Source organism: Pipra filicauda, unplaced genomic scaffold (genome assembly GCF_003945595.2).
Source record: "Pipra filicauda isolate LSUMZ 115617 unplaced genomic scaffold, ASM394559v2 scaffold5_size6683894_pilon, whole genome shotgun sequence".
Classification (NCBI taxonomy): domain Eukaryota; kingdom Metazoa; phylum Chordata; class Aves; order Passeriformes; family Pipridae; genus Pipra; species Pipra filicauda.
Genome location: NW_024104754.1, coordinates 1 through 27246, shown reverse-complemented (window position 1 = coordinate 27246; position 27246 = coordinate 1). Strand labels below are relative to the sequence as shown.

The window sequence follows — 27246 nt, the reverse complement described above, 5'->3', positions numbered from 1 at the left end:
CCAACAGTATTAAAGAAATAAACTACTGAATACAACCTGGTGTTGATAACAAAATTTTGTTGTAATAGAAAGACTTTAAATTCTTATTTTGTTTGCCTTATTTATGAAATCCACTGACCCAGAGGGCAGAATGTTTTATTACACATGTTCAGGATAAACAAGACATCAACAAAACTCAAAAATGATGATGGGGTTTTTTTGCGTGTAAGTAGAATGTCCATGTATTGCTAAAATGCCTGTAAAAGCATGAAAGGGTTTTTTTGTTTGATGTACCAGAAAAAAAAGGGGCACTTCTCTCATTGCACAAAACAGACACTTGGCCCTGCATCTTTTAAGGTTTGGTAAGTAAGCCACCAGTAATAACTTTGGAGTTATGGAATGATAAGAGCCCTAGGGCAAAGAAAGAAAAATATCAGCTTGATTTTTAATTAATGTATTATAATGTGCAGAATCTATGTTTTTCACCTTCAAAACACAATTCATAAATGTTTGAGATTCTTACATTGCTTTCTCAATCAAAGAAGACAGTTATAAGGTGATTTTCTTTTTGATGTATAAAGTACTTTGAACGAGACTCTAGAACAGGGCTCCAAAGCCATCACGCCCAAAAGAAACACAAAAATTGAATAGATATGTCATTGTCCTTGATTTACCTACCCTTCCTAAACACCTTGCAGCAATAGTAATGATGATTAAATACTAAGGTATTACTCAAATAGAGGTATACATTACTATGTCAGAAAGAAAGATAAAGCTATTGAAGCTTTAGTATTTGGCCTAAAATAAGATACTGAGCCTGAATAATCTGATTATAAAATCATGTTTGCAAATGGATTACTTTTTGTGATCCTAATGTGCACATTAATGGCCTTTTTAAAACATCCTAATGATTAGTTGAAAAGTCTACTGAAGTCATTTGGTTCTCCACCTTAACAACTTCTGGCATAGACTGCTGTTAGGTTGTGAGGGACCTGAGAAAATAACCCCATAGAGGTCAACGTCATTTTTCTGATGACAATCTCCGTGATAAGTATCAATGCACAAGTTACTGATACAGATCCCTATTTTCAGGAGTCTACAAACTAACTACAGAAAGCTTCCTCTTATTCCCCAGAATTTCCATTCTCCATTCTGCCCTCGGACTCACACCTTTTGCATCAGTTAAAGAATGTAAATCTCTTCAGCTTTTCTGTGTTACAGGAACCATAACATTAGTGTTACTTTCTGTGCCACTATCTTGAGTGAATACTACTGAAGTAGTACCATTTTCATGACAAAAAGTGGAAATGAAACCAAGTCAAAAGAACTCCAAAACTCCAAACCCGGACACTGAGGACTTTACTATTGTGGGAAAGACATAAATAAGTCCTCTGAAAAACTTTTTTTTTAATATTTCTTATAGTATGTGGGTCTGTTCATCCCAGAAAACTCTTCTTTTTTGTACAAGTTATATAGAAAAGAAACACAGGTATTTCACACAGAAGCATTCAAAAATTGTGGGGTAATTTCAGAAAGAAGTATTGTGGGCTCAAAAAATAGAAATGTGTCATAGTAGCATTTTAAGCAAAAATAACCCTCTGATAAGCTCTTTCTTGAGTTTACTTGGTAGTGCTGGCAAATGAATTTCTGGAATGAAGGGCCGAAGAAAACAACATAACCTAATTTTTGGTTGGGGTTTGGTTTTTGTCTTTTTTCTTTTGGGAGACAGGTGTGTGTGGAAAATCTTTAGTATTATAGCAATGTTACAATTCTTACTGCCCAAAAATACAGGCTGACCATATATGTCATTGATAAAACCAAGTTTTATAGACTTTGTTGATCAGACTATTTTCCAGAATTCTTACAGAATCTGGAGTATAAGTACTTATGCCATCAGCACATAAGTACACATTCTCTCTGTAAGATTTTTTTCTTCTATGATGCAGCATAGATCATGTTGGTTTGTGTGGATCTTCAAGCTTTTTTCATTTCTTGGTCTGAACTTGCTTGAGTATTTCTCTGTCCCTAAAGAGAAGCATCAAAGCAGAGACAGATTTACTGGAGAAATTCCTTTAACAATTGGCATGCATCAAAGAGTGAAGAGGAAGAGGTTGGTGTACACAGAGATGTGGCATCTGCCTCGATAATTTTATGGCCTTATGCCTTTTAACTTGAACTTAGTGTTTGGATTCTTTGGTAAGTAAATCTCACAGAGGCCTGCTTTTATCCTGCTAGTAAGCATATACCCTGCTTGCCAGGATAAAATGTGGCAAACCAGTGGGTGTCAAAGCACAATATTATATTATACTCCTGTTACTAATATCAATAAGAAAATACATCTTGTGAAGTGCAGGGTAAAAAAATTGGAAGTTGAATTCTAGGGCTAGTAGTTTAGGATACCTTCAAAGTTCCAGTAGGTCAGTGTTTTAAAAGCAAGATGCTATTGTATCTCCAAAAAGGAATCTTCCTGGTGTTTATTTCTGGTAAAGAAATTGAGTAGTGAAACTCCAGCATGACTTACAACTTCATTAAAAATTATTTATCAGGGGGAAAAAAAGTCTGTGTACTTTTACCAATATTTAAGGAGAAGAGGGATTGTTGTTCTGTTGTTTTTTCTAACTACATTTGAATCAGCATTTGAATATGTGTCATTGAAATTTCCTTGGGGGAAAAAAATTTGGAACAGATGCTGATTTCAGTTATACTGCTGTAATCTCTGAAATCAATGAATTACTCCTGATTTAGTGTCACTGAAAATATACAATATATTTTATATGGTAATATGCAAAAAGGAAACTAATAATTTGATCTCCTGTCATTTTCTGTGTTATTTTCTATTCCGTATGCACAAATATTCAAATGATATCTTATTTTTCATAAAGAAAACCTACTGCAGATAAATATAAGTAGACCTACACATCTACAGTAGAAATAACGCTATCACAAAATGTGATGCCTTGACTTTCTTTCTTAATTTCTTCAATAATTGTGAAATCTTACAGTTTTGTGAAAGTCATTGTGGAAAACACAAGATAGTAATGTGTTATATTTCTATTTTTCCATGCCCACACTCTTTTCAAGTTTCCTTTTTAACAACAACAACAATAATAATAATACAGATCAGTTCTTCAGTTTTCTAGCACTGTCTGTTTATAGTGCAGTACTTTACTGATCATGGTGAAGCTTAATTTAAAAATTAGTCTGGTTTTTTTCATTCACTCTAGTCTAGGTTACACTAATAAATTTACAGAAACCCAATAATAACTCCATTTTGCCTGGAGGATGATATACAAAGATCATCATGTGTCTGAATCTGAGGCAACAGCACACACTTTGCAGAAGTGCCACTCCATCATCTTTTTGCTACAAAAGTATGCCAGTTATTTGCATTTAGAGTTTCAGGCTGAAGTGCTCATTTCAAGTTATGACATTCCAAAAAAATGCAAATAGTGTACCAAGACAGAAACAAAAATAGCACTGTAAGACATGAAGTAATCATCCTGTCCTATTTAGACCTCGTTAGATGAAATACCGAGTCCCGTTTTGGTTGTCATTTCAAGAGATGAACTAGTGTAAGAGAGCTCAGAGGAGAATAATGAGAATGATCAGAGGTCTGGAAAACAAGATCTGTGTGGAAAGATTGAAGGAAGAGTGATCACTGTCTAAAGAAGAAAAGCAGCAACAATCAGTTTGCAATAAGTAAAAGATGCTGCATGAAGGTGATTATTACTGTTCTCCAGATATGTAATGACTATGACAAGTGACAGTCTTAAAAGGCAACAGAAAGATGTAAGTATTAAGAAACAATAAAAGCAAGTGCTGGAATAAATATTTTTTTATAAGGTTGTGGAGTGTTCACCATTAAAAGCCTTTGAGAACAAGTTAAACATATATTAGTAATTACATAAATAAAGCTGATCTACTTCTCCTAATCCCTTGCAGTGCAAGTATTCCAAAAGGACTTCTTCAGCTGAGACTTCTACTTTTTCAGATTTATTGTTGATTTATTGATACTACACTTTGATTTCACCATTGCCTGAACTTCATATTTTCTGTGTTGACCCCAAGATGTGAAAGTTGATATATATTGGATTTGCTTCTAAGGATAATCATGCTCTTTTCAGTATTCCACTTTTGAAAAAGTGTGTAAGGGACCTCTTTTCCTATAAGAGAATAATTTCTTCTTGTTTTAAGTTCACTTCAGGATGATGCCAAAGTGCTGCATAAGCAAAGGCTTTTTGAAACTTTCACTAGAAATTAAACCTCAAGATGATGGTGATACAGCAATAACCATGGATGAAGAGTGTTCCACTCCTGATTCCATTCTGCAACTGGTCTCTATGGCAAGAAATATGAAGGAACCAATGATCTGCAGCCTTGTTTAGCAAAATTATAATGAGGATTGAATGACAGAGAACAGTCTACTTCTTTGCTTTATTTTGAGCACAACTGGATTAAAAAATTAGTGATTTCTACAACAGAGAAAACTACTTTCTGTTTGAACTCTCTGATTAAGCAATCTACACTTCACCATCAAATATAAAAATTTACAGATTTTGGGCAGAGGAAATAGCTATAAAATTTCACTAAATGCTGTGAGGCATATTAAGTATTCAATGCACATAAAGCACTTGTGAAAATAGAAGTATTAAATCAGGTATAATCTTTCAAAGTATAGAAAAATCTAAATTCTGGTTGATAGGAAAATACCTCTTTTGAGCTGATCAAATTTTTGGTTCCCTTTCATTGCCACCTTTTGACTTGAGAGGGAGGAACTACATATCAGTCTTCATTGGGGGCAACTCAGTTACATAAGGCTACTTCTCAGCCTTTGCAGTTGACATGATTTGATGAACTAAAATGATACTGCCTTCCATGATTTTTGATAATTAATCAGAAATGAGAAATAAGTTGATTATGCTTACTGATTAAAATTTTCATATAGAGACAAACTAGTGGGATACACAGCAGTATATCCGATGAGCAGCTCTGTAGAAAGCCAAGAGACAAAATTCTTAGAAATCTAATGTTATGCTAATTATTCCTGGTGCTGTACTGAGTTGCTGTGGAAATTATTAAATGAGTTGTCTTCAAGCTCTATGCTTAAACAGGTGTGTACTGTTTACAGGCTACATTTAAAGGCTGGATGGATATTATGTACGCAGCTATTGACTCAAGAGATGTAAGTACTGCAAATATTTCAGATTACCTTTTTTCTTGAGGTCTGTCTATCAACAAGTGTTTTACATAAGCAATTAATATCCATACAACAGAATGAAAAAAGAAATTAATTAGTGTGAGATTCTGTGGTAAAAAAATATGGAATACTGAATGCAAACTGCCAGATGCTCTCAGCTATAGATGGAATGGGCAAAATATGTTGATAAATTTGATAGGAGTATTGTCCAAACACAAAATATTGGAGACATTTTGCGCAAGGTTGCCACTTGTTCAGTTGAAGTTTTCACATGAAATCTTAGGAATGGTATTTCACTTTTTTTTCCTTAGGTATTACAGCAACCCAAGTATGAAGACAACCTGTACATGTATTTGTATTTTGTTATCTTTATTATTTTTGGGTCTTTTTTCACCCTGAACTTGTTCATTGGTGTCATTATTGATAACTTCAATCAACAGAAAAAGAAGATAAGTATTGTTTCATTTCCCTTCTAAAGATATTCTAAAATATTTCATTTTTGCAGGTGCATGATATATGGAAAGTACACCCATGGTTTGTTCAAAATGGAAAAAGCTGAAGTATATTAGGACATAAAATCATAACTCTAGTAGGCATTAACATCATAAGATTTTTCATTGTAGTGAATGGGACAGATGTTGTCAATGTCCAGTTTAGTCTTCCTCAAGTCATCTGCTTTTCCGTGCCTGACCTTCATGAAATCACCTTGCATGATCAAACCACTGACTTAGGTCTCTACATCAAAGCACTCATCATTTCTTGAATTTTCTTTCTTCTTGATTTGTAGCTATTCTATCAGCACACAAATAACTAGCTGGTCATGAAACATAAAGCATTATTTCATCACACAACTTAAGGTGCTATTTTAATGGTCACTACAGATGCTGTTTTAATGAACTCAAGTATTCAAGTTCTACTTTGCGGCACTGAACAATCTTAACCACTTGTAGCAGGAGTGGTTTCTAACTATCTCAGGGCCTTTTTTTATTGTTTCACAGTGCAGATGTAGAAAATCTCACTGTATAGATGGTCTGAGTATAAATGCTCATCTTTAAAATTATTTTCTGTAAATAAATAAAGCAAAGAAAGCTAAAGGAAAAAAGCAGCTACGAATTACTACTTTACTTTTACTTTACTGGACTGCATCACTTTCTTTGGGTTTATATTAACAACGAGAGATGCTAAGTAAGATTTTTGGAAGCTGTACATGGTAGAGACCTAGAGGTATATGGTTAGGGAGCCTGTCCAGCTTAGAGTCCATGCGATCCCATGTCTTCAAGCTTCCCATGCACTCATCCACAAAGGGCTGTATCCAATCCCATGCATGCATTGACATTCCTGGAATTAGATGTCTGTGAGTCTCTTTTATCAATGAAAAATTTTCTTCATGAGGTATGGGAAGTCTGATAGGTTTTCATTCAAGCTGTCCCTAAAAGGACATTACTATGGATTTTGCCTAGGTTGCCATGAATGACCCATAATTCTCTCTATACTGTTAGTCTCAAACACCAAAGGCCTGTTTAGGCTTTTGCTAAACTGAACTTCATTGAACATGGAAGCTAATCAAGATAAAAGACTTAAAAGAGAACATTTTGCTCTTAACAGTATCAAGAGTGCTTCAATCTTTAGCTAAGTTTCTCCAAAGTCCGATTATCCATCTTCTCAAAAACCTTGAAGACTTTGAGTCCCAATGCTAATATTATGATTGCTAGAGATACCTAAAGCACTAACACATTCATGTACTGAAAACCTGACTTTGTCTGCTTCCTTTGTTTCACTAAAATTGCAGAAGTGACAGTACTGAGCAGTCAAGACTATTTGAGCTTCTCTCAAATACTACTTACTGTATCTCTCCCTATAAACAAGGGTACTGAAAATGATTTTTTGGAGGTCAAGGAAAATAACTGTAGAGAAATGTTGCATTCCTTTTTGCTTTTGTGAGATGCTGTACTGGATGCCCAGACAACTTCTAGACTAAATGTTTACTTTGGACAGACAGCTGCATTTGCCAGCTAAGAGATTTTTCCCAATTCAGTATTCTTGATTTTCATTAAATCAGTCAATCAATCAATCAATCGTATTTTTCTAAGAGTTTTTTTCAGCACTGCATATGAATGTGATTATAACCAGTTTTGATTTCATGTTTTTACTTTGGAGGTCAAGACATATTTATGACAGAAGAGCAGAAGAAATACTACAATGCAATGAAAAAGCTGGGATCCAAAAAACCACAAAAACCTATACCAAGACCAGGGGTAAAATTATTTATACACATCAGACCAATAGCTATTTACAAAGAGTTTTTACTGATACAGAGAGAGCAGAAATATGCCCAGGTGAAAATTACCATTGATTGTGTATTAGTCAGCAGAAATGGAAAATAAAAACAGAAAAAAAATATTTTTCCCTGACAACCATTTTATGTATGAATACGCAACTGAGAAGGCTGAACTAAGCCATTGTATTTGAGTATTCAAGACCACTAGTCTTAAGTACCACTAGACCACATTTTTATTGTAGTCTCATAGACCTTACTGCATGTGGTTGTCTACCTTCTTGTAACAGGAAAAGAAAAAAATTACAGTTTGTATTGAATGTTTCTTTTTTACTTTCCTCCTCAGAATAAATTCCAAGGAATGGTCTTTGATTTTGTGACACAGCAAGTATTTGACATCAGCATCATGATTCTTATTTGTCTTAATATGGTTACCATGATGGTAGAAACTGATGACCAGAGTAAAGAAATGGAAAATATTTTATACTGGATAAACCTGGTGTTCATTGTCCTTTTCACTGGAGAATGTGTCCTGAAATTAATTTCACTTCGCCATTACTACTTCACTATAGGCTGGAACATTTTTGATTTTGTGGTTGTCATTCTCTCAATAGTAGGTAAGTCTTGTTTATTAAAGTAAAAAGAAGGTGAAATGAATAAGAGGTGAACTTTTACTTGAATAGAGCTTATATGGTTAGCTTTTGCCTTTGCAAGATTTATCAACCAAGGCATTCAACTTCTCATTTTATCTCATACGTTAGCTAAACCAACCATCAAAACTGTTACAATCATTCAACATATATTGCACCTGCAACTATTAAGTATAACTTCTATAACAGAAACTATTCAAGTGGGATCTACAGAATATCTTGGATTGCTACACAGAACCAACAATTTTAAAACTATTTTTCTAAATTTCTATTGTGATATGGAAATTAAGTGATAATGTGTCTCGGTTTTCTTCTTTTCTTTTTTAGGAATGTTTTTAGCTGAGATGATTGAGAAGTACTTTGTGTCCCCCACACTATTCAGAGTCATCCGACTTGCCAGAATCGGTCGAATCCTGCGCCTCATTAAAGGCGCCAAGGGAATCCGCACTCTGCTTTTTGCTTTGATGATGTCTCTTCCTGCTCTGTTCAACATTGGTCTGCTGCTCTTCCTGGTCATGTTCATCTATGCGATATTTGGCATGTCCAACTTTGCCTATGTTAAGAGGGAAGCTGGTATAGATGACATGTTCAACTTTGAAACGTTTGGCAACAGCATGATCTGCCTGTTTCAGATCACCACGTCTGCTGGCTGGGACGGTTTGCTCGCCCCAATTCTGAACAGTGGGGAGCCCGACTGTGACCCTAACAAGGCTCATCCTGGGAGCTCTGTGAAAGGTGACTGTGGCAACCCTTCTGTTGGGATTTTCTTCTTTGTCAGCTACATTATCATCTCCTTTCTGGTAGTGGTGAACATGTACATTGCTGTGATTTTGGAGAACTTTGGTGTTGCTACTGAGGAAAGCGCTGAACCCTTGAGCGAGGACGACTTTGAGATGTTCTATGAGGTATGGGAGAAGTTTGATCCCGATGCAACACAATTCATGGAATTTGAGAAATTGTCTGATTTTGCAGCAGCGCTTGAGCCTCCTCTTCATTTACCCAAACCGAACAAAGTCCAGCTCATTGCAATGGATCTGCCCATGGTGAGTGGTGACAGAATTCACTGCCTTGACATCCTCTTTGCTTTCACAAAGCGTGTTTTGGGGGAAAGTGGAGAGATGGATGCCCTCAGAATACAGATGGAAGATCGATTTATGGCATCCAATCCTTCAAAAGCTTCCTATGAACCAATTACTACTACATTAAAACGAAAACAGGAGGAAGTATCTGCTGTTATCATCCAGCGTGCTTTCAGACGTCACCTTTTAAAACGAACAGTAAAACAAGCTTCCTTTATCTATAATAAAAACAAAAGCGAAGGAGGGGCTGGTCAGGGTATGAAAGATGAAATCCTTATTGACAAGTTAAATGAAAACTCATTTACAGAGAAAACTGATATAACTGCATCAACAGCAGTTTGTCCACCTTCTTATGATCGTGTAATGAGGCCAGTCAAAGAAAAGCATGAAAAGGAAGATAAAGATGGTCAGAAATAAAAGCAAATCACAAGCAAAATCATATATGTGCAAAATAGTTCATAGCCTGTAAGGATCACGTGTTTGTGTCAACAGGACTCCTGAAGGAGGTCTATGCCAAACTGACAATTTTTACAAATATACTGTACATTAAAGGTCAGTGCCTATTAAAAGACAGTGACCCCTTGTCAGTGACTGTGACTGTGATAAGAGGAAACAACCTTGACAGGAGGTTACTGTTCTCACTACCAGCTGACACTGCTGAAGAGGAGAGAAAAAATGGCTACACAGACTGTAGGGACCAGTTAAAGGGGTGCAAAACCAAGTATTTGTGTGTTTAGCATAAAACAATATGGTAACTGTATCCACTGTTTGCATTTCAACTGCCACATACTTCATATTTTTACAAAATCTGTGTTGGTGGATTCATCTTGTTTTTATTCATATGTTGTTTATTATATGTGACTATTTTTGTAAATGGGGCTTCTGTTTGGGAAGGGGATTAAGTACACCTTTACAGGTACAAGGGCCAGGTGTTCTATTATATGACTAATATACACAAAGAAATTATTTGCATGAAGGCATGCTGCACTTATAGATCATGCATGAAAATAACATAAAGTCACAAAGAAAAACAGGTTTTTTTAGTACAGTGTTTCTGGAAAGGAATAACAGATTTTGAGGTGCTTAATTAATGTATTCATGTTGTATCATGTCCAAACAAGTCTTGGTATGCCTGTAAAGTCCCCTACAACTCACAAGAATAGTAGAGATGGTTTATTTTTTGCACAAACCATTAAGTTTCAAGCGGTGCAAACTTCTTTCTAGGTCTGGAGTCACAGATTTTGTCTTTGTCAAATGTCTTTCTGCATACAAATACTAAATGAATCTGCCTCAGCCCTCCAAATTGATCAAAAGGAGCCCTTTATAAAGTTGTTCTGCTTTATCCTGCAGTATTGTTTAGCCATCTTCAGCTCTCAGTAAGGTTGATGTTGTTGTACACGTTAATGAAAAGCCCTCTGCTATGTAAATAGTAATTTTTAACCTGTGGTGCATGTTTGAGCAAACAGATAATGACTTTAGCACATTTATTGCATCAAATATGTACCACAATAAGTGTAGTGTGCAAGCGTTCAACAGGAAAAATTACGTATTATCTACCATTATAGATAGTTTGGATGCAATCAATGCATGTTTATATTGCCTATGCTGCTCTTCCTTTTACTGTCCAGGATCCTTAAACATTGAAAGCCATACATCAGAGCTAAGTGAAATAAACTACTCAACAAGACCTCATTCCTCCATACCATTAAGCAATATTTTGCAGCTATTTAGGAGCTTATTTGTTTTACATTTCTGAATTTTCAGTGAAGAGCATATACTGTATATCCAAACTGTACAGACATGTTGAAAATTACTAAACCTGTTGAAAATAATGTTAGGATTTTATAAGCAAATATAAATACTGTAAAAATCATTTTATTTTATTTTTCAGCATTATGTACATAAAACAAGAACTGAATTTTATCTTCAGGTTGATGTCACACCATTTTTGTTACTTTCTGTCCATAGCACTTTTTCACAGAAGAACTCCAGAGAACAAGATACAATTACATGAATGGATAGCTGTAGGTTCTTATTTTTTACAATATTTGCCAACATGTCACTACTTTCTGCAAAGTAAGTTCATAATTTGCTTCAAAAAATGTAAGTTTTTTTGCAGTTGGGAAATGGTCTAAAGTTCAAATTGAATGTCTAAGCAGTGCCTGCATCATAAGTTTTCAGATACAACCTTTCTTTCACAGAATCCTTAATCTTTTCTCATAGTTACTCACAGATTTTCTTTTTTATTCATGCTGCACTAGAACAGCTCTAAATGTTATCTAGGGTCCACAATATTTTTTCACAAAGAGAAAGTATCAAAATTGTATAATCCAACACATCAGGACATTTTATGTTTCTTACACAGGAAAATTAAATATAGATTACTTTTATTAAAATTATTGACTAACTCTGTATTAGTGAACTGCATGCAGGAAAATGCTACTATTACCCTAACTGATGCTAAAAAACATTATTAATGCGTCAAAATAATAAAGATTACATTTTTTATTGTATGTTCCTTTTCTCTTTATTATCTGACATTAATATAAAAAGATATGCTTCTAAAACCACAGAATGAGACGGTACTGAAAACCTTTACAGCCATACTGTTCTTTCACTAGCAAATCCTTAGGACTTGCTTGTTAGTCACCAACTAGGAATTTCTACTTCAGTGTATGTTAGACAGTGAGCATGATGATTCTGCATGTATCAATAGTTCTGCCCTGAGTGACCTCATGACTTCATGACTTCATGCAGCAGCCCCATGCAGTGGGGTACCACAGCTGTGCTGACTGTGTCCCACAAGGCTCAGAGCATTTAAAGAAATGAGAACTGAGCATTCATGAGTTTACAAAGACAAAATGAGTATTAAAAATAGTATTGGATACATGACATTCCCCAACTTGGATTAAGGACCAGTTTATTCTTGATGGCTACTGTTCACAAACAGGCTAAAGAGCATCTTGCACTCAAGTGCATTTCTGAAAAAGGTGAAACAGAGTTGGAATGAATAACCACTAGTCTTTTCCTCAGGAATTTTAAGAATCTGTCTCAAAGCACCATGTTCCTAGAAGCAATCATTTGTGGATACTGATATGGAAAAATGCAAATGCTGCTGGAAATTGAGCCTTCTGGTTGTTCTTTATCAATCGCTTCAGTGAATTTCTGAAAATATTAATTTTAATGTTTACATAATTTTATATTGCATTTCCCTACAACTTACAATGAAAACACTCAGAGGTGAATAGTGAACTTAGTATAAAACCAGATTAGGAGCAATTGCAGTCTGTAAGCTTGCTCAATGGCTATTGCAGAAATAAAATTTCATAGCATCTTCCCTGAAATTCATCAAAAGTCATTTGAGAGCGGGAAATGTTTCTCCTTCAAATTGTTCGTAAATGCATTATGAAAATTCTTTACAGAGAGAGTAAAGAGTAAATTCTTTACAGAGAGAGCATTGTAATGGGCTGCCCAGACAGGCGGTGGATTCACCATCCCTGGAGATTTTTAAACGCAGATTGGACGTGGCACTGAGTGCCATGATGTAGTAAATGGACTGGATTTGGACCAAGGGTTGGACTCGATGATCTCGGAGGTCTTTTCCAACCCAATCGATTCTATGATTCTATGATTCTATGAAAGAAAAAGGTCTAAGACTTCGATAGAAAAGCCTAAGTATCAAAGTGAAAAGATAAGTATTTTCAGATTAATATGTAGACAAAATATGTCTTTAAAGTTTACCTTTAAAACTATGTAAAACCCCCCTTGTTTCTCATGCCACTTTTAGGTTTTAAGTGTTACAGAAGCCAAAATGTTGCTTCAGAACAAGTCAAACGTAACTTAAACAGAAAATTCAGAGGATTGTCTTGGCCAACAAGAAAACCCAAACATGTTTACACGGTGCTGCTTTGTCTCCTTCCTGATGCTGGGATAAGAAGTGTGTGATGGAGGAGTCACACGTGGGGTTGACTTGCTTGGAAAGCTCACTGAGCGCTCTCTGCCGGAAGAGTCAATCAGCTTCTCGTATAGATTCAGTGCAGGATGGGCTCTGCCCTTGTCCTGGGTGGCATTCCTGACGGCTTTCCTGTTGGACGGAAGGCGCACCCGTTCCAAAGGAACGCTGTTCAGCAATTTTTGTTCCTGGTGTCTAGAAATTATGGCTGAGGACGCTTTCACCTCCAGAGGAAAATCTGAATTTTGCTAGCCTTTGCACCTCTGTAATTCTCCAGGAGGAACGAAAGGGGGATGAGGTAAAAGCGACCTTTCTATATCGGATTTTATCCTATTGCTGTTTTATTTCTAAGAGAAGTGTCACGTACCTCGAAGTGCTCAGGGTTGAGTCACATTATGAAACCTATGGAGGGTGGGCCACTTAGTCGTATGCTCAGCCAAGAAGCAAGAAAACACACAAATTCCCGAAGCTCCCCCTCGGCATTCCGGCTGTGACTCCTCCCGAGAGACAGCCGGCGGCACCGCCCACCCGCCGACAGGGGGCGCAATAGCCGCATTCCGCCGCCTCCACAAGTTTTCCTTCCCGTGCCTCTCCCGCCCCTTTCCCGTCCAGGCCAATGGCAGAGCGCTGTCCCTGCCCTTCCGCAGCCCCCCCGCCGTGCCGCTGGGTAGCAACCATGGACGCCGAGGTGCAGCAGGTGGGCGCCTCCGCCGCCCCGCCCCGCAGGAACGAGCGGCTGGGAACGAGGGATGGAGCGGGGAGGGCCCGGTGGGGCCGGGGCAGGAGGGCGAGCGGCCGGGCCGGGCCGGGCTGGGGCGGGACGGGACGGGACGGGACGGTGAGGGGCGGTCGGCGCGGTGTCCCCGGGGCCGTCCCGGGTGAAGCGATCGACCGAGTGACCCGCGGCCGCTCCCCCCGCAGGCGCTGCTCAATTACTACTGCCAGGAGGGGCAATTCCAGCACGTCCGGGCCGCGGCGGACGAGGCGCTGGGGCGGCTGGGCAGCGACCCCGTGCTGCTCTTCTACCGGGCCTACGGCGCGCTTAGGGCAGGTAATGCTGCTCGTCCTCGCCTCGCAGAACTCAGTCTTCAGTCAACTGCGCAGGGAAAAGCAACATTACGGAGTCTGTTTTCCGTGTTGAGGAAATCACCAGTGTGTCGTGATCTGTCACCGCTCCTTTCCAGTTTGGATGAAAGTGATCTAGATCACATAGTGCCAAAGTGAAAAATACGGAGTACTTTTCTTTTTAATGGTTACGTGAACATGGGTCAGGTAAATGGATTCCCTGAAGGGAATTTGAGCTCTACCCAAACGCATACAGCGTTCGATAACAAAGTCATTCCTGTGTCCCAGCTAATAGCTCTTCCCTTCAAAGCAGCTGTGTCTAATTCTGTTGTATTCTCTGCCTTGGGGGAGCTGGTAGCTAATACCTATTGGGGTAATTTTTGTGTACATTAAACTGTTCTAATATGTTTATTTAGCTATATTTTTATTTCAAGGATGTCACAGAATATAAACAAATAACCCAAAGTGGCAGATGGCTGTAGCAGGGGTCTAGGAAGGTTTGGTGATTTTGAGGTAGTGTATCTGTTCCCAAACTCCCAGACGTTTTTTATTTGTGTTACAATCATATAATTTTTGAAGATATTGTCTATCTTATTGATGTTCAAAATATTCACACGAGCAGGGCAAAAATCCTGGCTGTATAAAGAAATGAGAACAAAAAGAGCTGCTCAATGTCCCATATGAAGTAAATAATAAATATGATATTCATCTTTATGGCAGTTGGCAGAACTAGCACATAACTCCTTTCAAGTTCTCTGCATTGAGGTGCTATTTTCTTTCTTGTGTCTGTTTGAAAGACTTGCCCAGAGAAGTGAAAGTGGATGTGTGAATAATGAACAAAAGCATGGAATTAAAAATAGAGAGGAAAATTTAAGTCAGATCGATGTTTGATGTTGATATTCTTTATCTTGAGAAGCTTTATACCTTATTCTGCAATTGTTTTCACTAGGTGATGTCCAAGAAGGTATTCGACAGTTGGAGTGTCTTAAAAACAAACAGGAGGTGTCACTTTGTACAATGATGGCTCTGATTTATGCTCATAAAAAGAGCCCTAATCCAGGTATGCTCACTAAAACATGCTGCTTCATGTTTTAAACAGCTCTGTATGAAGGCCTGAGAGTTGTAGGCTAATTCTGCCTAATTTAAAAAGGTATACTCCGGCTTTGTTTCTGACATAGGATTTTTTACTGAATTGAGTGACACAAGATGGTAAACAAAAACCAAACCACAAAACTCTGAAGAGTAAGGGTGAACGTTAAAATAAAACACACACACACACACAAGTCTGACTTATCCGCCATGATGAACAAATCTTTGAGGGAAAAAATATTGAATCAAGTTTCTTGTGATTCTTGTTCACTCATGTCTGATACTGGTACTTTTGAGCAGAACTGCAGTTTAAGAAATCTTTAAAGCCATGCCATTTTTATCTGTCAAGTTTCCCTGACCATACAAATCGAGAAAAAGAATTTTGTGAACCTTGGTATTCCTTTCTCCAGTCTGAAAACTGGGACTTCCTCTTCCCATGAGCCGTGTTGATGGGAACCCTCTTCTGCCTTTTCCATCTGTAACTGATAAATATTTTTAGTTGGGAGGGATTGCCTGTGTGTTTATCAATGTACAATAAAGAAAACAGTATTTGCCTTGGAAGATCTTGGCTTATGTGCTGCTCTTTTGTAATATTTTGAGAGGCTATCAACAAGAGCTCTGAACAAAACCTTTTCAGATCGAGATGCTATTCTAGAGCTGGATGCAAAATTGAAGGAGCAACGTAAAACAGCAGGACAGAAGGCTCTCTACTATGCTGGCTTGTTTTTGTGGCATCTTGGTCGTGAGGACAAAGCCCGGGAATATGTTGATAGAATGATCAAAATTTCTGGTGGTGGTAAAGAGGTAACTGTTTTCTTCATATGTAAAATATTCATAGGGCCATGTGTACTGTGAAGCTTGACTTATTCCATTAATGCTGTTTGAAGGTTAACTATTTTCTGTTCTAGTACTTTCTTAATTAATGTCATAAATTCTTCTGACACAGCTGAGTAAATTCCCATGATGATTTTTTTCTCCACCAAGTATTTGTTTTCACTTAGTAAATAATAAATAATGGCTTAATAAATGGAAAAAAAATTGCTTAATAAATGGAAAGAAATACCCGCTTAAGCTTGATACTGAGCATCATAATTCCTAACAAAAAAATAAGCGTGATAGTCTCACTAGAGGGAGACATCTGTTTTGAATCTGAAGGCTCTAAAATACCCAGAGGATTGGGGATTTAAATTTTCAGCAGTTGTTAAAGGGTACATTTGCCCAGGGTTCTACTGTTGTTTTTTTTTTAGAAATCTCTATAAGTGTTATATGTAGCAATGTCCTCTGCATTTATATATGGACATCAAAATTCACTAGAATCTTTAATCTCTAAAGAGGTTTGTGAAAACTTACTATGTTTTTTCTTTCTAAGGAGGTATCAGCTTTAGCTCAGGCAGAGAAACACAAAAAATTGGGGAGTTTTTGTAGTCCAACATCTTTGAGGGAGAGCTGTCAGAACTGAATGCGTAATCGTTCTCTTAGGACACTAGTATTAAACACAAATGCTGTTTGTGAGTTGTCCCACTGTGTGGTTCAGTACATTGCTCAATTTGTAATTTATAGTTTTATGGTTGATATAAATTATTATAATATGGGCTAGAAATCTGCAACTATTCTAAATATTAATTTCTGACATTACATTATGAATTAACTAATGGCTTAGCTTTTCACTGATTATTAATTACAACTGGTAGTTATTTTAAATTACCGACTAATTTATACTAATTAAGAAATAATTTATAATGAAGAAATAATTAAGGACACCACAAAGCATTTATATGTTAATTTCTAAGAAAACTACGGACAGGTCATTTTGGTGAAATAGCAGTATTTATGACTGCTTATTGAAGTCATAGTAGTTGGTTTTTGTTCTTAAGAATTTGGGAATGTTGCTTAGTAGGAAATATTTCCAGCTGAAGTATTTAATAATATTTGAAATAGGTAATTTTTTTTTTATAGACACCTGTATATAGATGAATAAGTACATTAATATTTAAATATATAGAAAAAATAGTTTTCCTTTTTTTTTACTTTCAGTTATGCTTATCTCTTTTTCTAGTTTGACAATACAGAGTTATATGTACTTCAGATTTTTTTAGAGGTTGTTTAGGATGCTTAAACTTGGTGAAATATGATTTGCTTAGTATATACAGTTTGTTTTGATAAGATACTCTGTGTGCTCCTTGTATAGAAGTACGATACCTGCCTTTCTTTAAAAAAATGCTTCAGTATATGAAGTTCAGACAGTTTGTGTTGCATAACAAAATCATGACCCTGGTTATTAACAGTTACAAAATACGTCTCTTCTGCTAACCTTTGAGTTTTAAATACAAGACTCATTTCTTTAAGATACCAAAGAGCTAGTGATATTTTATATTTTAAATTTTTGTTTTGATGGCAGTTATAATTTGGTTAAATAATTCAGCAATTCAAAATAGATTTGATTTGCTTAAGCTATGGTTAATGTCTGGAACACATAAGAGAAATAAAATTCATAATTACAAGTAATAATTTCTTCAATGAAAAGCCACATTTCACCTTTAAAAGTTCTATTTTTAAATTTTTTTTAATAATACTGTTGAAGATTTGGGAAATGTCAGATTTTTGACCTTCATACACAAGTTTTTCTTATTAATCAGAAAGTAGAAGAAAAACCCCAAGTTTCTCACTTTTTTCCAGCACCCATATGTTTCTCTGTGTCTTATATAAGCAAAATCTTAAGTAAACATTGTGCAGAAACATTTGTGGAAAATATTCTGTCTGTGATCACTTCTGTGAGGTTTTGTTCTGTCTGCTGAGCATGTTAGACTAGTTCAGTGCCATTGGTGTTTTTTTAATCCTATAAGTAAATACACTATTTGTTTAATTTAACGCTGAAATGAATTACTAACGTTTTAGATTATGCTGTAAACTGGTTATAATTATATATATTCTAAGTAATTTACATAGATACTCTTAAGTCCTGTTTTATATTTAAGTCACTTCTGCTTATTGTATCTAGTATAATTGTTTTACTGCCTATTTAATGAAGAATTCCAATTTATGTTTTATTTACAGGGGTTAATTTTGAAAGCATGGCTTGATCTCACCTGTGGGAAGGAAACTCACATTAAAAAAGCTGTGAAATACTTTGATGAAGCACTGCAGGAGGGCAATGATGTTTTTGCACTGCTTGGTAAAGTAAGTTTACTTCACGATTTTAACTCTTCCTGAATGTCACGTTAGCTTTGTAGAGTGATTAGAGAGATTCTGAGAAGAGTTGTCTGTAGTGAGCTTGTTCAAGGTATAGAAATATAACTCGGATCATATAGGTACTTCAGGGTGTGTTAGACACCAATGTAAAAAAGAAAGGTATAGATTAAATACAGTCAGTCTAAATGTATATTGAGGTTATGAATTTACTATGTACACAAGAAAACCTTTCTATTCATGTATTTGTATGTACAAAATGAGGTTTCAAATCACCTGAAAATGTAAAAATATGTGTGATCTCTTCCTTTTTGCATGGGACACCTATGCATGTTACAGAATTGCTGTTAGCCATGGCAAAAAAGTAGTAAACACTGTAGTGTGATCTTTTGTGAACACTGGTTTTTTTAGTTGTCATTAGTCTGTTTCAAGGATTTATTTTGATTATATTTCCTTAAAGGAGTGGTATGAATTGTCTTCTTTACATATTTTTCTGTTTCAGAGCATATTGGTTTGTTTATATCATAGACATTGTTACTCATTGACATGTTTGCTTTGTATTCTAAAGCTAAAGGCACAAAGGAATTGTTCAATGAATATTAAAAGGATAAAGTTCAGGAGAGCGTGCACAATGGTATCTAGTCAGGTGTGTGTTTGGCTGCATGTGGACCATTGAATTAGATTAACAGTATATGTGAAATTTAGTTACTGCAATTAGGTTTTAGACAGACAGCTATCTTTCTAGGGCTTAAGAGATTAACTCTCAGAAACTACTGTGTTTGAACCATTTCTGTCTTAAAAAGATGAAATAAAATGGCACAAATGGAACATGGTAAGTAAATTTAAAGCATCAAAACAAACCAGGGTTGAAGTCCTGATTTCTACTTGAATTAATTTAAAACTGTGATACTTGACATGAAGTAGTTTTGTATTTAGAGCACTCTGTAAATCACTTCACAGTTTAAAAATTGTTAATTCTGGCAACAACAGTTGTATGTCTAGTTCTGGTAGATATTGAGGTAAAGCTATTATGTAAGGAAAGATTTTTCTCTCACTAGCTCTTTTTCCTGGTTTCTGTATGAAAGAATCTTCTCACCTGTGTGAGTGTACAGGTTGTTGATATGGCTTCCCTTCCTTCCATTAGGCACAGTATTTTGAGGTGCGACAGAATTACTCAGGAGCTCTGGAAATTGTGAACCAGATAATTGCAAACTTCCCGAACTTCATTCCTGCTTTCATAAAGAAAATGAAGCTACAACTAGCCTTGCAGGACTGGGAGCAGACGGTTGAAACAGCGCACAGGTTGAGTATGAAGTAGCACGCCACTAAATTGTTTTCTTGCCATGTTTACACTCTAAGGACTCTTAGAAACAAAAGTGAATAGGTTTCCATTCATTTTTAATGAATCTGAATTAGTTAAATCAGTTTTTTAAAAATAAATGTTAAGTAAATTAGGTTTTATTAGAACCCAGCCTTCCAATTCTGTGAGGATACTACATCAATACATGAATCCATTTGGGATGGAAGAGGACCTTTCTTTAGATAGGCATGGAGTAAGAGCTGTGCTTTCAGTTGAGAGCCATGATGAAAATGACTACACAATACAAGTTATCTGTTCTCATTTTAGGATAAAATAGATGATTGAGCAAAGGTTTTGTTTTGGTTTCTTCACGTTCACTTTTTGTTTGGCTTTAGACTATTGCAGAAAGATGCCCTCAATTTAGAAGCCATAAGAATGGAGGCCCTGCATTATCTGTGCAGGGAAGGAAATATAACTGAGGTGAGTCGTCTTACTAGCAGAATGTTGAGCACAACACAGCTTTTGTAGGGACTAGATGCCACATGCACTGTTGTCTTTATGTCTTCTCATATACTTTTGTCTGGTCCTGTGCTACACTTCTTATCTGCAGAAGGAGTATATTCATCTATTCTGACTTGAATGGCTGCTCTAGATTATTCTTGAGGTGTTTTCTGGATACCAAGGAAAAGAAAATTTTTAACCCCATCTTTCCAGAAAACAGGTATCAAGTCAAACAGGAGTCTCCACTAGACAGTTAATTAAATCATGTTGATTTGAATCAAAGCAAGCTTTTTTTTGTTTAAATGCTCTTTTGATAAGTTCAAAAGTTATTGCAAGTCTTCCATTATTTTTAAGTATTTTATGAATTGAAATAAAGGAAATAATGAGGTCTTGTAGTGATAGATTTTTGGAAGCAGGTCACAGTTAGTTATCAACAGTCTGTGATGTTAGACTGTATACCCTGTGTTTTGTTCACCATATTTTGGCAATTACTGTTTGGTTTTTTCAGCTCTAAGAATTCTACATAGCTTCCTTCTACTCGCAAGATCCTTTTTCTTTTTTTGCACAGGGCCATATGCATGTATTTTGTACATACTGTGCTTGTGCCATTTTTCTGGAAATTTTAAAATACGTGGTGTAAATTGTCACCAAAAAAACATTCAATTTTTTTTCCCGTTATGCAAAAATACTGGTATAATTTACATGGAGATTTAGCAAAAAAAGTGTTTTCAGTGTGTTGTAGGAGTTTTCGAGTTCTAGAAGAAAAGGTATTTTAGGTTGTTTAACATATTTTTAGTTATTTCAAGAACTCAGTCATTTGTCTATTTATAATCAAATTTAAGTTTTACTTAAGCACAGTCATGGGAAATTTGGAGAAACAGTAAAAATTGATGACTCCAGTGAATCTGTCCAGGAAGGAAACTTGCTGGGCGTAGTAGAGTGTAAACTAAAGATTCTGGGGTAAAATGTCACATGTAACTAAGAGCCAAGTCTAGGGAAAAATTTAAAGGCCTGATTAGATTTAAACATGTTTCAGGTGCCTGCATCTAAAATCATATTAAAAAATTCTGTGTACCTGATTATTGTAAGCCCAGAAAATCACCTTAGGTGTTTTGAGAAACTGATGTTAAAAGTCTGAGCATCTGGAAGTGCTTTGTTTTTGAGCATGTGTGTCCGTATCACACTGAAGCCCAAACAGGATTCACGGATCAGATTCTTTGAACTGTCTTGCTTTATGGAACTCTTCTTTTATATCAGACTTAGCTCAAGTCTTTCACCTTTTTTTAGAGCATGGCTAGAAGACACATAATCTGCGTTATTGGTACTTTACTACTCCAGAGTATTTTCTTAGGAATTCTAAAGTCTTAACTCCTAGCCCTGAAAACCTCTGAATTTAAATTTCAAGATATTATTCCATGGTAAAAATGTGAGTAGTTTTTAGTGAAAATTCTTCAGTTGTCCTAATCTGTTAATTCTTTCTATTACTTATTTATATTTCCTTTCTCTCCAAGGCTTCGGCAAGACTGGGAGACCTAATTAAAGCACTGGATAGGTTAGAACCACATAATTCTCAGCTCTTCTGTAAAATGGCTTTAGCTTTCAGTAGAACAGTGAGTATGTTATTGTATGCAACTATCTATATATCCTGGTTTTTTTTTTATTTTCTGGTAGGCAGATGTTAAATGTCTACTAAAAAGTAGAAGATTGCAGACAAATGAAATAGATTAACTCATGTAGCCTTTGGTAACCACATTCAGTATGAATTACAATACCGAAGCCATCTCATTCTAAAAATGGTTTTACTGCCTGCTTTTAAATTAGAAACAGGTTTGCAATGAAAATATTCAGATGTCTACCAATGATGTTCTTTATGTAGGGAAATGACAAGGTTAATCCCATAACCTTGAAATGGAAGGTTTCTTTACTCTCTGTATTTATCAGAAATGCTGTTAAGGAAGCATTCAAAGCAACTATCAACTGTTCTTTGTTGTATAGCATTGTATATATATGTTTGAATCCATCCCACTTTAAGGTAACTATTTTCATAGAATTACTACAGATTATATTATTTTTGTATGAGATGATGTTGTCTCAACTGCTACAGTATGTTGGGTGTGTTTTTCTAATTGAATCTGAAAACTAAGAAAAGCTTAAGGTTTAAAGATTGTTTTTACCATTAGTGTGGCCGGAACCAGCTCATCCTTCAACATACAAAAACCTTAGTTGAAAGAGCATTTGATTTGGAATCTGACAATGCAGAATTTGCTACTGAACTTGGCTACCAAATGATTTTACAAGAGAAAGTGAAGGAAGCTTTAAAATGGTACAAGACTGCTATGACACTTGATGAAACAAGTGTTTCTGCACTAACTGGTAAGGTCTTACACTTTATTTTACTGAAATGCTTTTTTGATCAAGTTTTCCTACTACTGCTGCTAGGAAAATCTATAACTATTAGAACAGCACTGGACTGTACTTCCAGATTCATGTTGTGCTGTCTTCCCTGTAGCAACAGTTTCTCCTCACTGGATATGTCTTTTGGTCTTACTTTTTGAAAAGTGGATCTTTTCTAACAGAACTCTCAAAGTAATGGTAGGAACAGACATGTGTCTGTATTTTATTTATTGTTTTATTTTATTTCTGCAGTGCCTAGAAACTGGAGAACTCTTAGGCACTACAAAAATTAAAAAATCAGGGGCAGTTGATAGAATAAGCTGTCCATATCTACATTTGTGTCCAAATTAGGTTGAAAAGCATAGTCAAAACATCATACCTTAGATGCATGTTACATGAAAAAAACAAACCACTTTATAAAAAGTCCCACTGCTATCAAGAAAATGGAAGATAAAATATGTCATATTTGCTTGGCAGGTTTTCCCCTGTATTTTTTTCCCCTTGACTATGCCATTGCCTTAAACAGTATGAAAAATTTAGATAGTAGGAGTGTTTTGTGTGTGTTTTTATTTTGATTTCCTTCTTGTAATGGTTCTGAATTTAGAAGCTAAACGTTGTGGTTCTTCTGCTTAGTCTAGAACCAGTTGAAGATTTACTATTTCAAACTGCTTTGTAGCATTGCATATATTAATGTATCAATCATGTATCATCTCCCCTAGGTTTTTCTAGGTATGTAAAATTTGCATTATCATAAGTCTTGATCCATTCTTTCTTCTCATGTCACCGCTTTATGAAGAGGTTGAGGAGAGAAAAAGTTAATTCTGGCATACAAAGCATATGCTTGACTGGGAAGATGAATTGGCAATAAAGTCTTTAAATATGTTACAGGAATCATTCGTTGTCAGCTAATACAAGGACAATTGGAAGACGCAGAGCAGCAGTTGGAGTTTCTTAATGAAATTCAACAGTCTATTGGGAAATCTGGGGTAGGAGAGATCTTTCTTCATTAAAATACTTTGATTACAATCTGAGCTGTGGTCTACTAGCTATTACATGTTCTGTATTTCAGTAACTCGTGCAGAGCATTCCTAATGGAGTACTGTTAAATCTAAGTTTCAGTTTTTCTCCCTATCTGAGCAATGTGTTCCCTAACTTCGCAATGCAAGTCTGTTTGCTTGCAGAGCAAAGCCATCACTGCTTTCCAACAATGCTTTATCTCTGAAGATAAGTTTGAAATGTCAGGGAGATATTAATTATTTTCAGTATGTTGTGCTCAGACAAATTTAGAGGGTCTTGCACAAATTAAAGGAATGAATTGATATCATAATCATCAGTGTCCTTTACAGTGAATATACTAAATGTCTTACAGTATTCCAAAATATAAAGAAGAAATGGCTAACATTAATAAGTATTTAGTATTTTATGAGTAACAGATGAATGTATCTGGAATATGGAGAATGTTTGGGGGTTTTGTGTTTTTTTTTCCTGTAGGAATTATCTTTCTTGCGTGCAGTCCTAGCTATGAAAAAACATAAGAGACAAGAAGAAGTTATTGCCTTATTGAATGATGTTCTGGATACTCACTTTTCATCTTTGCATGGATTTCCTCTTGGTGTGGAATATTTTGAAAAACTAAACCCTGATTTCTTGCTAGAAATTATGAGAGAATACCTTAATTTTTGCCCAGCACAGGTAAGCAGCTGTAGATCTGTCTGAAAATGGGAATTATTTCATTTTGAGACCAGTTAATCAGGAAGCAAAAATATAGGAAATTTTTCCTCTTAAAATGTGAATTTATTTGAAGTAAGAGTGTGTTTTAAGATATTATACCACTATTTAATCAAAGTAATGATAAAAATACATCTCTTGTGATGTGAGCAAGTTGCAGTAATGACAGCTGAGGAAACTTGGGATATTTATTTAATGCACTCTGTGTGTATATTTATACTTTCTTAGTATCTCTTAAGAAACTCTAACAATACAGTGAATAGAGGTATCTCATTGTGAAACTACGGTGTTCACACTGAACCCTATTCATGAAATATTTTTGCTGGCTTAGGATATCTTTTCAATATACATATGTTCTTTCTTCATTTCTGTTCATTTTTTGTGTTGGTAAAAATCAGTGGAATATTGCCTTTTTATATTACTTAGGTGGTTAATTTTCTGACTGAATTTTGTGCTAGTTTTGGGAACGTAGAACCTAATAAATTGAATGAGGACCTGACATCTTTAAAGCAGAAGAAACACATTTAAAATTTCTTGAAATAGTAACTTCCTTAAATGGATTATTCTTCTGAAATAGCTGGGAGCTGACTTTTGTCGTTCTGTCATTACTGGATTTCTAGCCTAATTATAGAAACTTTCCATAAATTTGTTTATTTAGAGTTTTAAAATCTTAACAGGCAAACAAGTAGCTTTCCATTGTTATCATCCCACCACCTGTAATAAAATTATAATATTTGAAAGTCTAAAACATCAGTATGATATTTGTTTTTTTTTTCACTCCTAGCCTGCAAGTCCTGGTCAGTCTCCTTCACCACTTCTCAAGCACTGTGCTTCTGTTCTTGAAACTGTTGTGAAAACTGTGCCTGGTCTTCAACAAGCTGTCTTTTTAATTGCAAAAGTGAAGTACTTGTCAGGTAATAGTTATATGAGTGGTTAGTTATCCACCTCTTTAGTTTATTAAAGATAAAAAAATAATTTCACACATTTAAATCTTAATGAATATTTTCCTTTCACTTCAGAACACTGTGTTACAGCTAAGTGAAGAATATTTGCATTTGCCTTTTTTGTAATTTATATGAAGTATCTTAATTGTAGAGACACATAAATACAGTATTTTTTTATCTATTTCTTCCCAAAAAGTTCACTTTTTGGATGACTTACAGATGGAACAATGGGAAAATATCGTTCCTTTGACCTGCTTTTGATTTCACATCATAGCCACATAATACTTTGTATATGAGTTTAATCATTAAGTGCTGACATTTATTTAAAAAAAAATCAGTAAATAATAAATGTTTTGTATTTAACCTCTGCATTTCATGTCAACTGTTGTTTGCTTTTCCTTTTTTAACTTTCTAGGGGATATTGAAGCAGCCTATAGTAATCTACGTTACTGTCTGGAAAGGAATCCTTCTTATGCAGATGCACACTTACTGATGGCCCAGGTGTATTTGGCTCAAAACAATACTAAACTATGTTCTCAGTCCTTGGAACTTTGTCTAAGTTACAATTTTGAGGTGAGTTGAACAAAAGAATGAAACCATTTTATTCAATCAGTCATCTGAATTGTATGGTTTTGGATCTAATAATTTTCAACTGAACTTTTTATGACTTCCACTACAAATTTAATATCTAAATGTTTATATGAACGTGGTATCTGAATATTTATCAAAGAAATGACCATAAAGACAGAGCTAATACCGTATTACAACATGCTGAAATTGCTTGAAATACAAAAGAAAGAAATGGCAGCTTTTCCTGAAATCTGTACTTAAATATTAAAAATATATAAACAGAATTTGTCATTTCAGACTTACCTTGCAACAGTCTTTAGAAGCCAACAGAGAAGAACTTGAAGAGTCATCCAATATTGTTTCCTGACTTTTTGCACAGATGTACAATTGCTAATGAAAATATGCACAGATACATGAGGGGATCAGAAGGGATCTGTAGTTACCTCTTGACAATTCCTGATACTTTAAGCACTCTAAGTATTAAAAGACTAACCATGTGCTATACTGTCTTCCATAAATGTCACATCTTTGTGCATTTTTTCTGTCCCCTTAGGAGCAAATTTTGTAAATTGAGCACTGTATTAAAAAACATTACTGTTTTGCAGTGGTCCTCACCAGTTTTATTTCATGGGCTAATACGTTGCAGTGTGGGATTTTTGATTTGTTTACATCAGTGGAACTTTATGTAGGATTAACATAGAGTTGAAAGCACTTTACACACCACCCATTAAGTCAGAGTTGTGCCAAGTCTCTTGAGACTCCTTAGCTGAAAAGTGACAAACTACCATTTCCTCACAAATATGTTCTCATCTTAGTTTCTTCCTCCAAGTGATATAAGAAGCCTGAAGACTAATACCTAGTTGGGAGACACTGAGGTGCTTGCCACTTCATACACAGTTATATTTCCCTTGCAGATACTTTCTTTTCATGTGAAGTATGTTTTATGAAGGTGGAGAAGTGGCAGGCAGGACTTGTGCTAAATAATGATTGTATAATTCTTTTAATTAATAACCTGATAAACAGCAGTGTGGGAGATACTTGGAATCCCTTAAAATTCAGTCTAATTTAAAGTAAAACTGCAGGGAATGTTTTTCTGTCCCGAAGTCTCGTCATATAATAGTTTTTCTTTTTTAATTGAAGACTTACTCGATTGCTAGTTTGCATACTCTGAACATTCTTTTCAGAAGTAAATTACTGAAATAGAAATTGTATATATTTGGAGAAAAAAAGGAATGAAAGCCAATCTTTAAAAAAAAGTCTTGCAAGGGGTTTGAATATTATATATAAAGTAAAATTTGGAAACTCTTTATCTTATATTTTTTGTAGGTGAGAGAACA

The 27246-nt window shown here is 35.5% G+C and overlaps 2 protein-coding genes across 7 annotated transcripts in view; both read left to right on the top strand.

Annotated features, from left to right (window-relative positions):
- The window catches only part of LOC113994551 (sodium channel protein type 1 subunit alpha), a 92591-nt gene extending 80898 nt beyond the window's left edge, over window positions 1–11693 (top strand). For all 6 annotated transcript variants that reach the window (XM_039388004.1, XM_027733731.2, XM_039388003.1 and 3 more), the window contains 5 exons: window positions 5108–5161; window positions 5488–5625; window positions 7327–7431; window positions 7798–8068; window positions 8429–11693. In XM_039388004.1, the coding sequence (XP_039243938.1) occupies window positions 5108–5161; window positions 5488–5625; window positions 7327–7431; window positions 7798–8068; window positions 8429–9597 (1737 nt within the window). In that variant the 3' untranslated portion in view covers window positions 9598–11693. The remainder of the gene's footprint in view (window positions 1–5107; window positions 5162–5487; window positions 5626–7326; window positions 7432–7797; window positions 8069–8428) is intronic.
- Window positions 11694–13725: 2032 nt separating this feature from the next.
- Window positions 13726–25921, top strand: TTC21B (tetratricopeptide repeat domain 21B). The gene is made up of 13 exons (XM_039387982.1): window positions 13726–13829; window positions 14054–14183; window positions 15147–15257; window positions 15924–16090; window positions 18341–18463; window positions 19617–19774; window positions 20168–20252; window positions 21785–21883; window positions 22454–22646; window positions 23556–23653; window positions 24159–24359; window positions 25180–25309; window positions 25755–25921. The coding sequence occupies exons 1-13, from the start codon at window positions 13749–13751 to the stop codon at window positions 25919–25921; spliced, it is 1743 nt and encodes a 580-aa protein (XP_039243916.1). The 5' UTR covers window positions 13726–13748.
- The last annotated feature ends 1325 nt before the right edge of the window (window positions 25922–27246 follow it).